Source organism: Xyrauchen texanus, chromosome 31, assembly GCF_025860055.1.
Source record: "Xyrauchen texanus isolate HMW12.3.18 chromosome 31, RBS_HiC_50CHRs, whole genome shotgun sequence".
Lineage (NCBI taxonomy): Eukaryota > Metazoa > Chordata > Actinopteri > Cypriniformes > Catostomidae > Xyrauchen > Xyrauchen texanus.
Window position 1 is genome coordinate 27090141 of NC_068306.1, and position 15022 is coordinate 27105162.

Here is a 15022-nt window from a genome sequence, read left to right on the forward strand (position 1 = left end):
AATTTGCAGTGTTCTCTTATGCAGCGTAAATTCTAGCGTGTAGCCACTCTAGGCCAGCGTTCTTTTTCATTTGTATTCAATGGGAGCGCCGCGTATTTAAATAAGCAAGCAGCGTGACGGCGCTGAGTGTACACAGGTACAATCAACAGCAGGCACATTCGCAGATAACACGCACAGTGTATATTAGAAGATATACAGCCGTGGCCAAAAGTATTGGCAGTGACATACATTTTGCGTTTTGCAAAGTTTGCTGCTTCAGTATTTGTAGATAATTTTTTCACATGTTTCTATGGTATACTGGAAAACAATGATAAGCATTTAATTAGTTTTAAAGGCTTTTATTGGCAAAAAAATTCAATATATGCAAAGAGTCAATATTTACAGAATTGACCCTTATTATTCATAACCTCTGATGTGACAGGGCGGGGGGGCGTGATTATACACACCTGGTCCATTATCAGGCTAATTAAGCCTCTGAGATGGATAAAGGCAGATATCGGATGGTAGTGCCAGAGAGAGATCGTTTACGGGCAGCTGATTGTCATGTGTGTGTTTATGTCTTCTGTTTACGTTTTTCATTAAATAATTTTTTATATTGTCAATATTTATTATACTGGTTCTCGCCTCCTCCTTTCCATTGAACCCCTTTACACTCTGCAATTCGCTCTGGCATGCTGGATATCAGCTTCTGGGCCAAATCCTGACTGATGGTGATCCATTCTTGCCTTATTAGTGCTTGAAGTTGATCACAATTTGTGGGCTTCTGCTTGTCCACTTGAGTTTTGAGGATTGACCACAGGTTCTCAATGGAATTAAGATCCGGGGATTTGCCTGGCCACAGATCCAAAATTTCAATGTAATGATCTCTGAGCCACTTCATTATCACTCTTGCCTTGTGACATGGTGCTCCATCATGTTGGAAAATGCACGGATCATCACCAAATTGCTCCAGGATCGTTGGGAGAAGTTGCTCTTGCAGGATCTTTTGATACCATTCTTTATTCATGGCAGTGTTTTGGGCAGAATTGTGAGAGGGCCCACTCCCTTGGATGAAATGCAACCCCACACATGGATGGTCTCAGGATGCTTCACTTTTGGCATGACACAGGACTCATGGTAGCGTTCACCTTTTCTTCTCCGGACTTTCGATTTTGCAGATGTCACAAACAGTTGGAAGGGGGCTTCATCAGAGAAAATAACTTTGCACCAGTCTTCTACGGTCCAATTCTTGTACTTCCTACAGAATTTAAGTCTGTCCTTTAAGTTTTTCTTGGAGAGAAGTTGCTTATTTGCTGCCCTTCTTGACACCAGGCCATTGTCCAAAAGTCTTCGCCTCACTGTGTGTGCAGATGCACTCACACCAACCTGCTGCCAATATTGAGCAAGCTCTGCACTGGTGGTGACACGATTGCGTAGCTGACTCCTCAGGAGCAGACGGTCCTGGCACTTGCTGGAAACTCTGGGACATCCTGAAGACTTCTTCACTGCAGTTGAACCTCTCTCCTTGAAGTTCTTGATGATCTGGTACATGGTTCTTTCAGGTGCAACATTCTTTGCAGCAATTTCTTTGCATGTGAGGCCATTTTGATGCAATGCGATGATGGCCGCACGTCTTTCTTTAGAGGTAACCATAGCGAACAAGAACACAATGATTGGAAGCACTTCTTCCCTCCTTTTATAGCAATCAGTCTGCTTTCCATATTAAAACTTACTCCTAAAGAAATTATTAGTAATTTTGAAACATGTAAAATAATCATGAGCTCTCCAGCCATATCAGTAACCTTAAAAAAAAAATTGTTTTCCCTACATGGTGAGGGTTCCCATAGGGGCAGCCGTGTTATGATCACATGACCAGCTGTATACTCACTTTATCTCAGTAACCACTCTGTTATTGGACACTTACCCTCATGCATTTAATAAATTATGGCTGACTGTGTATAGTGAACTTCTTCAATTGCATCAGTAAATTAAAACTATTGTGTTTGAATGATGCTGAATCCATGGCCCTAAGTGCAAGATGACAAACAAAATGTTACTGAGTGACCCTTTAAAAAAGAAAGGTGAATCAAACACTGTTTATCAAAGATAAACTTTTGTTAAGGGGAGGGGGGTGACAACTTCACTATTTCCAACAATAATTGTGACAACAATAATTTCCCAAAAAAATCAACATCCATTTATTTCCCTTTTATTCCAGAATGGAATTTGAATTGTCCAAAACATTTTTCATTTTCCCCCTCAAAATAATTTACAATAAATTACAAATCATAAATAAGTTGTTACATCTTTCACTAGAAACATTTTTCAAGTTCATCCATTTTAGTTCTCACTCTTTGAGTCAAGTCCTGAAAGTCTTTAGCCAAAGACAGACCGCATTTTTGGTCATCATTATCTTAAACACACTTTTTGCACTATGAATAAAAAAAGAATCATAGACACATCCTTGGATGAAACGTTAAATCTAACCTCTGCTATATGCACCAAGCATCCATGAGGGGCCTAACTCATTGGAATGTGCGAGAAAGAGAACACTACATGTACAGATGAGAGAAGCAATCCCTTGATCACTGATGTACTTTAGAAAGCTGAAAACACATTTCTTTCCTTGTGTGCGTTTTATTTTTAATTGTTTTAAATACAAGAGAGACAACACAAACCAGACATTTGAAAGGTCAAGGTTTGTAACATGTGCTATATTCCCTTTTCTGTTGGATGTTTTTCACAAACAATTGATCTACACAGAACATCTTTCACAGCATCTTTCCACATGTCATCAAGAACTTTATGCAGACCTTTGAAAGCAAAGGTTTTTATTACGTTAAGTGAATCCAGTAGACCAAACTGCACACCACTGTAAATCCATGTCAGTTGTGCACCTTTAACTGATCTTCAACTATTACAATTCATTTTTTTTTTTTGCTGTTTTTTTTATACACACAAATATCAACATCTCAAAATTAAGCAAGTTTCAACTTTGTTCAGGTATCAAAATATATCTAATGCAACACAAATCTATTGATTGTATTTTACCATAAAATAATGTTCTATTTAGGTTGCAAAGTTCATAAGTATGAAATATGATATACAGGTATGTAGCTTATTCTGATGGGGAAATAAATATTTGACATCAGCAATACAAAATGATTTTATCGGTCTTAAATTGTGAGCACTGTCCACAACACGCACACAAAATTACTGAAATCAAAATCCACATACACTCAAGAACCATTCACATCACAGTGCTTTGCCCATACAAAACATGTAACCTTATTTTCATTTGCTCACTTGAGGGCGTAAAAATAGACATTTAAATAGCTATATTTGCTGATGTACTGTGAACAAATGGCAGTGTGGAAATCAGAATAGGATATGTATGTATCGGACAAGACCTTGTGAAAGTTCGACTCTCTAGATCTTATGAAAACAGGCAATGAGCACTGTAGGCAGTGGTTTATGACATTGTATCAAGGAGGGCATGACTAGTGGAGAAAGATGTCTGATTGGTTCATAGGTCTGTCAGTCAAACTCTCTGCTTCAGGCTCCACCCCCTGGTGTCTTAAGGGCCTCCGCTGTAAGAGTAATCTGCTTTGTTGTGCATTACCAGCTTGTTGTCCACAAAGTAGAAACTGTCAGACTGCGTCTCATAGGGATGTAGGATCATCTCACGTACTGAAAATAATAGAAGAAAAGGGTGAATGAATGATTATAATTGTCATTTTTGGGTGAACTATCCTGTTTTTTGTAACTGACAAAGAGAGAAAGTTTTTTGCTGTGTTATACAAAACAATGAAGACTAATTAAAGATTAAAGTCTCAAATTTGTATGTTTTCACAACAACCAAGTTCTAAGTTTTACATGTCTTCTAAAAATGAATTCTTGTCAATATGATTCCAAGATAAACAATTAAACTAAAACTATTTAAATTAGTTTTCTTTTCACAATTAGGGTTGCAGCGGTATACCGGTTTCACGGTATACCACGGTTTGAAAATTGACGGGTATCATACCACGTACATTTGCTTTTCTACGGTATTGAGAAAAAAATGCAACCAGAAGGAGAATCTCACATGCGCATCTCCTTTCCTCCTTGTCTGCCTGTCAGACTCGTCAACTTGCGACACACACACAGACACACGCAGCAGAGAAAACGTCAGAGAGATGCGAGGCGAGGGGGTCTGACATGAGTGTGTGTGTGAGAGAGAGTTAAAGCAGTGTTTCGCAACTGGTCTATTCGCTGGTTAATGCCATGGTTCTCCCATTGAAGATATTTCAGCGGCTGCCCAAGTGATAGACTATTTAGGAGTGCCGACGCAGATTTAATGATAATCTCGCAAACATCTTAAGCAGACATGGGCAATTTATGGCCCGCAGGCTGGATTAGGCCCTCCACATGGTTTAATGTGGCCCGCGGCTCATTTATCGTAAAAGCGTTTTTATTTTTTATTGGATATTTCAGTTAACTTGCATTGGGACCTAACGTGTCTCCACAAGCGTTTAACATGCTCAGGGTTGCCAGATAAGAGACGAAACGCCACCAGTTTGAGATTTATACTTGTGCAAATTGGAAATATTCCGCCTAATGTAATACTTATATTGTGAAATCTGGCAACCATATATGCGAGTGCACATTTTCTGTCTCTCGGTTTCTCCTTTGAACAAACTTGGCGATCTGTAGTGCAATATTCTGCTCAAGGAAAAGTGTTAAACGACTACTCCGTGTCCAATCTTGAGGCTGCTTGTAATGTTTGGTGCTACTAATTTTGCAGGTAAACCTTCTCGTTGATTAAATTAAATATAAAAGTAGATCTCGGCATCATTGACACACGGAGGAGTAATCACTGACATGCAAGCCAGAGACAAATATGTATATGTATTTATTATTTGTGCAATTTAGAAATGCTGAAGTCCCTTCAAACCTGTATTTTAATCTAACTCTTGCAGTAATCATTTATCATAGTCATGCAGTCTGTGTTATTCAGTTGTGTGCTGAAAGTCAATACATCGAGGAGACCCCGCATCATCACCCTTTTAGCATGTAAATGGGTAAAGTTTTAGAAAAAAAATAAGTAAACTCGCCCGCTTTGCGACAAACATGAAACGTTCTATAAATGTATTTTTATTTTTATTATAACAGACCCCCGATGTAGAGATTGTTAAATTGAATAATAAATTAACAGGGAAGTAGAGATGGCAAAATAAATGTATAAGCTCAGCCTTTATTCAGTTTTTTAATGCCTGATAGAAAAGTATCTATCTTTGTAGAGCAATACAATATTTTAGGCAATTGCAGAATAGTCCCATTAGTCACAGATACACTTCAGAAAATTGAGTACAAACTATTTCTGGGCTTAAAAGATACAAAAACCAAATCAATGCAGAACATTGTATCTCAAAAGCAATAAAATGTGGCCCCTATGCACTACTTAAAGCCTGATGTGGCCCCTTTACCAAAATAGTTACAAACATTAATAATTACACACATCACCTTTACAAATTTAAAAGTAACTTATATTTTGACAAAATGTTTCAGATTCATGTGAAATAATCTAAAAGTAGAATCTATTAGACCTCATTTTATATCAACAGTGGCAGTTTTAGTTAAAGTTTTAAAATGTGTTTCAGCTAGTATTTATTTTTCATAAATACATTAATTTATTATTATTATTATTAATATTATTTAAGACTAGCACATTAACCATGGTAACGAGGACCCTTTCCTTCTGTGTAATATGTGTATAAATATGTAATATTAGGTAACAAACGGGATAATAATGGGCTCATATAAGTAAATCTGCTCTTCAATTTTTAAAAGGGGGAGAGACAACTTCCTGTAGATTCTGTTATTGACATCAACAACAAAAATAATGTCACTTGATGCATGTCCTTGAACTGGAAAACCATGAACAAAACTACGCAACATAAAAGGAAATGCAACCCAGGATACATTAAATACAGGTTATGTTTAATCTATGGCATGTCGACACTTGATTTCTAATGTAAAATCTGTCCTGAAGCAAAACCAGTTGAGAACCACTGAGTTAAAGGGACAGACAAGGCAGTCTGGCCTCACTGTCACGCACCTACAGTATATGTTTAACTGTTAATAATCATTGGACATTACTTCAAAAGCTCACACAGCTGATGTTATTTTTCATTTATCTGTTAGTTTAACATATAAACTAACATGCTTTAGAATATAGGATGTTATAGTTACATGCTATTTTTTATCATGTTTATAATTCTGTTTATTATTATAATTCTGTTAGCTTTCTTATTTTTTCTATTTATATTATTTTCAAAAGGGAGACTTTTTTTTACACACACTTCAATAAAATAAATGGTTTCAATTATAATAAAGTGTTTACTCAAAAATAAATAAATATATAAATAACACTTCGGTTTTCACTGATAATAGTAATTGTGTAATACCGTGATATTTTCTGAGACGGTTATCATACCGTGAAAATCTCATACCGTTACAAACCTACTCGCAATGTTCTTTTTTATTATGGGACCTTTTTCCCTCGTTATAAGAGCTGCAGTGAAAAGGGAAAGTAAAGTATTTGGAATTTAGAGAGGGAATTGGATCGGACACTTGTAAACCAGACTCAAATCTGCATCATCCATGTGATAGAGATGTGTAAAACTACCGGTTTTCAAAATAGACTTCTTTGCTGGTTGTCTAAATGACTAATTGATCTTAAGGATGCCCTGTATAATTATGCTGGTTGTGGGTTCATTTGACCCCAAGTGGACATGTGTCTTACAGTGCATTTAAAAAGATATATGCAGTGTCAAAAATCGCTCCCTATCCACTACATATTGCACTATTTTGGGTGTCAGCCATTTTGTAGTGGTGTCCAATCATTCCCTACATCAGTTCATTCATTCTTACCCACAATGCACTCTGAATTAGAGTGCCACACAATCAATCACAGGGAGGACTGACATGCAGGGAGAGAGCGAGGGGGTAGTGAGAGACACAAGGAGTGCGAGAGATGCCAGTTTACAGCTTATCAATCAATCAATCAAATTTTATTTGTAGAGCGCCTTACAACAGCCAAAAGGTGCACAAGGCGCTTTCCAGTAAAAACATCAATAGACAACAGTATATAAAAAACATAAGTGTACATAAAAATAGCAATCGAGTCAAGTCGGAGGCTACGTGTTAAAAGCTTGTCTAAATAGATGTGTTTTCAACTGCGATTTAAAAACACTCAACATGGTGATACTTCGTAAGTGTGGTTGAAGTGCGTTCCACAGTTTTGGGCCCTGGACGGCAAATGACCGACCTCCAAACTTTTTATATTTAGACTTTGGAATCACCAGAGAGGTGTGTTCAGAGGAGCGCAAGGTTCTGGCTGGTTGGTGGACCGTTAGAAATTCTGTGAGATAGGCCGGGCCAAACCGTTAATGGCCTTGAACACGAACAGCAGGACCTTATACTCCACCCTAAACCGCACCGGGAGCCAGTGGAGCGAGCGGAGGATCGGGGTGATATGTGAGCGTTTGGTGGCATTGCAGAGGAGACGTGCTGCTGCGTTTTGTACCAGTTGAAGCCTATTGAGAAGTGATTGATTCAATCCAATGTAGAGGGCATTGCAGTAGTCTATCCTCGAACTGATGAAGGCATGAATGGCTTTTTCAAGGTCAGCTCTGGACAGAAATGGTTTGACCTTACTCAGGAGCCTTAACTGGTAAAAGCTCGCCTTCACAACTGCACTAATCTGTTTATCGTACTGCATACCTTTGTCAAAAATAACACCAGGTTACGCACATTGGGTGCAAACTGAGGTGTTAGAGGACCAAACCTGAGAGACCTATTGGATGAGTCTGGACACCATAGCTTACACCATAACAGCAATGTTATATTTCAAGCTGGCTGTAGTGTTTTACGTTTTGATATAAAAATACTTGATAAAAATATAATAATATATAGCGATCCAAAATAATACAGATAAATTGAACAATTTATGATTTATTTATATAGAATATATTTGAAACTTTGTTATCACATGTATGTATTCATCTAACAATCAATGGATGTTATTAATAACTTTAGTAATGAATTAGTTGCATGAAGGTGCACATGCCATCTCTTATTGCTGCTCAGAATGCTGCAGAGTTTGGATGGGAGAGCGTCAAGATGCTAAAATAGAAAATTATAAATACAAGAATGTACGCTTGTACAAATGCTTTTATTCTTGTTGGCAGTATTATCATTATGAAAATATATATTAAACCTGACAAACAGAATGAAGATTTATTGTATATATACACACCATAAGAATAACAAGTACTCTTATTGTTGTTAATATGATTACTATTATTATCCTATATGTAAGATAAAAGTACATGTGTGATGTTGTTTCTGCATCATCTCCAGCGCTCTCTCTCTCTGATGCTCCTGAATTCACTCACTAATTTGGTTCACTTCTTGCCTGATATAGTGCACTCACAGACATCAACTATATAGGAAATAGTGAATGAGTGAACAAGTGAGCGATTTCGGATACATCTCTTATCTAGCGTTTAAAAACAACTGGATGGAACAAAATGCAGGGGATTCAAGGCATATTTTTAAAAGTTGAACTATTTTTAACTTGACATCATAAAAATGCACCACATATGGCACAAAATGCTCAAACAGTGAAAACTAAAAGGGGTCCCACACCGGGTGAGTCTGGCTGATGACATGGCCTGTTCTAAAATTCAAAACAATTGTTTTTAATGAAGGAACGCAAACCGCCGCACGGCATCTGTCAGCAGCACCCAGCTACAACTCTGGAGGTTGCTCAAATGTCTGCTCACATATTTTCCATTAAATTCAACCCAAATCATCATCATCATCATCATCATCATCATCATCATCATCATCAAAGGACATAGGTTATTTACAGTAGCATTGTTCATTCTTGAAGGGAAAAACCTTGGTAACTTTTGTGTGTCCTGTCTGCCACCGATGCGGTGCAGGTGGCAGGTGCAGTGCAGATACACACAAAAGTTACGAATGTTTTTGTACTGCAAGAATAAACAAAGAGATGTTGATGAGTTTGTTTGCAATTAGTGAATGAAACTGGTGTAACTGTGCAAACTGAACAATTAGAAATGGTAAAGTTATGGAATTTCTATATCTGTAGCATGGAATGGGTTTAATTTCATTCAAGCTGTTAAACCACACAAAGGCATACTTGTTGCTGGCAATACATTGTGTAGGCTATATGAAAGATGCATACACAATATAATCCAGTGAGTAAATCATTTTTGTCATTTGATAATTTGGATTGAATTTAATGGAAAACTATGAGAGTTGCGCAACATGGTGCAGCAGAAATTTGAGCAGCATCCGGATTCGTAGCTCTGTGCCGCCGAGAGCTACAGAGCAGCGGCAGAGGTGTGCATACTTTTATTGAAAACAATTGTTTCAGCACCATGTCGTCCACCAGATGCGTAAATCACAATTCAAGAACCAAACAAACTAACAAAACGTAACTAATTAAAAACCAAACAACCTCTCCCCCCACCCAAACCAAAAAAACAAAACATACACAGTGGTGAAAAAAATACTCAACCTTACTAATACATGTGCATGGCTGTAGCTGCTGTACTTTAGAGGTGATGAATTTAATGATGCAACTTATCCAAGAGGGTTGTACCATGTAGGGTTGCTCTGGTACCAACATTTTGGCTTCGGTACCAGCCCTGGTACCTCGGTATCGATACTAACTCGATACTATAATCAACAAATAAAAAGCCTCAGATTTATTATGAAATTACACAGAAAATTTATTGAATAAATGAATTGCATAAAGTATCACAGTTACAAATTATGCATTTTCCATCTCTTTTTTTTTGTGGATTCCATGTTAAATGTTTTAATTAAATGGTATTTAATCAAATCTAAACATACAGCTTTAATAATAAATACATTTAAAAAGCTAGCGCTGTTCTGTAGTATTTTAATTTACAAAAGAATTGCAATTTTATTTTTGGTCAATTAAAATGGTACACAACATAGCTAGCTTTTTTATTATTAAAGCTGTATGTATCAATTTTAATTAACAAAATATTATATATATGTTTTTACAATATATATAATAAATCAAATAATTAACATTTTATTTTTGGTAAATTAAAATGCTACACAACAGAGCCAGCTTCACAGTATCAATGAAAACCTTAATGGAAAAAAAAATCTGATTACCTGTGGCACAAGGCTGCTATGGCTGAATCACAACATGCACTTGCATTTGTGCAGTTTTGGGTAAGTTACTCTAAAAAGTAATATATTATTTACTAATTACATCTTCTACACTGAAATTAGATTACTGTACTTATTACTCTGTCTGAAAATGAATTGCATTACTTATTACTAATTACTTTTTAAAAGCCTTATCAACCTCGACCAGATAAAAAATACAAGGACAGACTATCAAAAATATCACATAAAATAAAATAATTCATGAACTGGCCAAAGAATTTAAAGAGAGAAGCATTAAATTAGAAAACATATTGTAACGTAATTTCTATTTTAAAATGTACTATTGTTTTATAAAGAATTGTTCTATATTTTATAAAATATTTAATGCAATTACATCAGAAGTAACTTTAATTAAATTACTGAAAAATTAAGATTAATCGAAATTAGCAACATGATGATATCATAATATTATATTTTGTTTTGGTATTGCGATACTTTATAAGTACCGGTAAATTGTGCCTTTTGAGCATGATGGCTTTGATGCGTCAAGAGCTCATGCCCTGACTGCTGCACTACAGCTCCAAAATAAACCCTTAATTTTAACTACATATTTTAAGACGTGTGCAATTCAAGTGTTTTCAAAGATGTCTAGATTTAATTTCCTCTACAAATATGTAGAGGAAATTAAATCTAGACATCTTTGAAAACACTTGAATTGCACACGTCTTAAAATATTCTCCTGGAAATAAATGGGAATAGCAAATGAGCTGACAAACAACATCTGCAATACTCTTCATAGAAACATGCTTTAGATGATTACATCTAAACACCTGACACCGCTTACATTTTCAGGGTTCATTGTTGGAATTTCCCAGCCCAATAAAGCTAATGACACTTACTGAGATCCTCGGAGAGTGGAGGGAACTCATAGATGTGCTCGCAGGTGTTCTTGCTGCTGGGAATGCAGAAGCCAAACTCAAAGTCAAAGCTTTTCAGCAGCTGTTCACGGAAGTAGTGCCTCTCAATCATCCGGAAGTTATTGATAGGAATGTCCCCCACTGTGAATTCAACGCTACAGAGGGAAAAACAAGGCAGAGAAGATTTGGAAGGTTCTTCCAATGGGTGTTTTCATGGAAGCACAAACACGCAGTATATATTTTTCCATAGTCCTTTCTCTTGGGCAGTTTAGATAACTGTTTGGCAGCCATATCTACCAAAGCTTAAAATAAAGGTGTAGTTTACACAAAAATGGAAACGCTATCAATGCTTTCTTGCCAACATGTCATCTAAACCCATCCTATTCTCTTCTGTGGAACATGAGGCAAATTTAAGAAAATCCTGGTTGCTCTTTATCATATAATCTAATTTTAATTATCATTAAAAGTCTAAAAGACTATTGCGCCATTATCCCAAGTCTTCTGAAGTCATATAATAAATGTCTGTTCCTTACACAAAGGTTAGTCTTTATTCACTAAGAAAATTTGCCTTGGCTGTATCTCTTAAATCAAATATGGTGGCATTGAGATCAAAGATGTTTGGTCACAAGATTTAGGGTCAATGCTAGGGCTGAGTATTGGTACAGATTTCCCAATTCGTTTAGATTCTTATTCACAAGCGATTCAATATTGATTCATATGGGCATATTTCAGCCATAACGTCACTTTTACATATGAAAGAAATTCTCTCCCAGCTAATGCTGTTAATTATACAAGGGACATTCTAACAACAGTCCATTTAGATTATTTTATCTGACCTCAATAAGCAAAAGACTATTCTACTGGAAAATAATACTGCTCAACTAATGAGTATCAGCTGTCTGTTCTTATATTCGCTGCTATTTCTAATCTCTTTGCAATAAAGAACAATATGATATGACTTGATAACAGTAGTAACACTTTGTAATTGTGCAATTATATACTCATATTCCACAAGGACTCATTTTAGCAACTTCGCTCTAATTTAAAATGTTTAAAATTTCTAACAGTAAAAACAAATCAACCTGAAATGGCTGTATCTGAAATGTAGATACATTAAAAGGCAACACATTCTCTCACTGATTTAAGATTGTACTTACGTGGCACCTACTTGACGCAGCCGTAAGAAAGCCGGCGTGAACTGATACCGTACAAATCGCCCAGCGTTTGGATCAACATCTCTTTTATCCCCACCTTTATTAAAGGTAAACATCACAAGAATCATACGGATTACATCATTGAGGTGTATGTGCCGGATTAGAATTAAAATCACGCATTTAAAGAGAGGACATTTTCATGCGTTTCATCAAGTAAAAACAAATAATAGGGAAGAACAAATGCTTAAAAATTATGTCCACTGTACCTGAAAGGGAAGTTAGCGTGAAACATTTTTGCAAGTCAAATGCCAAGAAACATGAGGGTCATCATTGCCTATAATATAAACCTCAAGGCAACACACACCTTTATAAGGACAAAAATTTGATATGATGGCATATCACATATCACTTCAATGCCACATTACTAATTCATCATATTTGTGACCACACACTCAAACATGGATAGTTTTTCTTTGTAGGGTGAAATTTGGACATGTTTCTAGTGGTACCTATCTTATGAGTATGCCTTCGAAACTTTAAATGTTTGATTGTGCACACATCACAATGACTAAGCAATAGGAAGAGCTGTGTATCAGGGTCATAATAACCAGTGTTCAAACTCACCTGTGGCTGGAGGTTTGGTGATCTCAAACAGCACTGTCCCTGTCTCCATGTCCCTGATCTTGAACCTCGTGAAGTCAATATTGTAAACATTGTCTTCTGGGCCGCATAGGTAGTCTGTGGGGAAAAAAAGAAACACATTTTACTACATTAAGAAATTATTATTTATTTATTTTGACAACAACGTATGTGATGATTAATCAGCTATGGTTGTGTCCTGGTCCTAGTTTACACCAAAATTAAAAGAAATATTGTCACATTACATTGTGGCATTATTTTCATGACAGTTACGCACATTTTAAAACAAAGTTTGTAATGTTGTGAATGATTCCCCTTAGAGCTGGCTGGTTTGGTTTATGGCTTATAAGTCTTTAAATAATTTCATGAAAAATTACTTCCGGAACCCAGGTGGTTTAAAAAAGTGGGCCGGCACTGTTGCGCTGTATAAGATTTGAGGGGTAAAATGTGCTTAACTCTCCTGTAAATGTCACAATGCAGAAAATCTTAATGGTTTTAAATGTAGCCAACAATTGTTTTAATGCAAAATACAATTTCATTTTTGATTTTTAGTAATTTGGGGTTAACAACATAGACCATTTCACCATCTTTGAGGATACGAGGGATAGATTTACAGTGTCTTCAATTAAATGCACTGTAAAAAGCTGCATAAATCTCCTTGATTGCATCTAATTTTCCACAACTCATGTTGTCTGGAGTTTTTTGTCCAATGAAATTTCTTGGAAAGAAATGTAAATATTTTAAATCAACAGAATGGTCCAAAAACACTTTAAACAACAGGAAAACCCATTGAAGAGGCTCTACATCTATCCCTCAAAGCCTCATTGTTATTCCCCTTAAAAATCAAAGATGGCACGGCTGTACATAAGGTCTATGACCAGGACATTTCTTTGACAGGTTTCATGAGAATCACCCATCCGTTTAGTATAATGTAGGCAGCACGCATGCAAGCAAGCAGGACTTCACAAATAGGTCCAAAATTAAAGTTGTTTTCACATATTAACTGATATTACGATGAAAGGGAATGCTAACAGATAGCACTCTCCAGGCATTATAGACCACACTGGATACAATAAACATTTCCGATATAATTTTGCTGCAGCTTGGACATCAGTGCTAAAAGCACAAATGGGCATTAAGTAAAACTGTAACAGCATTTCACATTTTTAATAAGGTATGCAAAATACTACAAACTAGCACATGATACCACCATTAGAGGACCATGTTTGGGCACACATGGCCAATAAACTATATATGTCAAAAATAAAAGTATATACTGTATGTCACAGTATAAGTGGAAATAAACAGTCAAGTGCCATTACGTCTCGCACGCAATGCATATTATGCTAATTTGGTCCTTGACCACAGTATGTAGACAAACTGAATTAAATTTAGTTTAAACGTAGTAGAAATGTAGAAAAAGTGCAAGGACATATTGCGATTTAAATTTTATTATGATTAAATGTGCAGCCTTAACGTAAAGTCAGAGAACATTCTAGCAGATTACACAAGACTTAACCAGGTGATTACATATGTCCTTACATGTTAACATTCACCTTAGTTCTTACCATTAAGACCCAAACAGAATTTCATAATAAACCAAAGCGGTTTTTGTTTTCCATAAAATCATTCCATTAAGCCTCTGGGTAAACATAGTACTTGTGAAACCTCTTTGTCAATCCTCATTTACAATGGTGATGACTTTATTTTAGTGATTGTTACCAACCTTGCCTTGGACATGACAGTGCATGATTCTAAATAAGCATTCACAGGACTGTTACCAAACATCAGAGCAATCCTTTCCTTTTAGCAGCAGTTGAATCTACAACCAAATATTTGATTTAATCAAAGTACATAACTACTTCCAGCAACCAGTGACCCTCAAGACACTAAAAATCAAGATTTTAACATTACATTAAGAAAACACACGTGCTTGTCTGTGCAAAACTTGCCAGGTGGTTGCCAGAGCATTGCTATGTGGTTGCTAAGGTGTTCCAAGATGTTTATAGACAATTTCAAAAGGTTATTCATACGTTTTTTGTCCCTTGAACATTTACGAGTAGTTATCAAATTAATTCAAAACAACAGCGTTAGGCAATTCATTCATAGTGA

At 36.2% G+C, this 15022-nt stretch overlaps 1 protein-coding gene across 2 annotated transcripts in view; it reads right to left on the reverse strand.

The window, feature by feature from the left end:
* Window positions 1-2793: 2793 nt before the first annotated feature.
* LOC127625367 (protein unc-119 homolog A-like) overlaps window positions 2794-15022 on the reverse strand; it is a 37212-nt gene continuing 24983 nt past the window's right edge. For both annotated transcript variants that reach the window (XM_052100627.1, XM_052100628.1), the window contains exons 2-5: window positions 12896-13009; window positions 12275-12368; window positions 11100-11272; window positions 2794-3669 (exon numbers count right to left, since the gene is read on the reverse strand). In XM_052100627.1, the coding sequence (XP_051956587.1) occupies window positions 3557-3669; window positions 11100-11272; window positions 12275-12368; window positions 12896-13009 (494 nt within the window). In that variant the 3' untranslated portion in view covers window positions 2794-3556. The remainder of the gene's footprint in view (window positions 3670-11099; window positions 11273-12274; window positions 12369-12895; window positions 13010-15022) is intronic.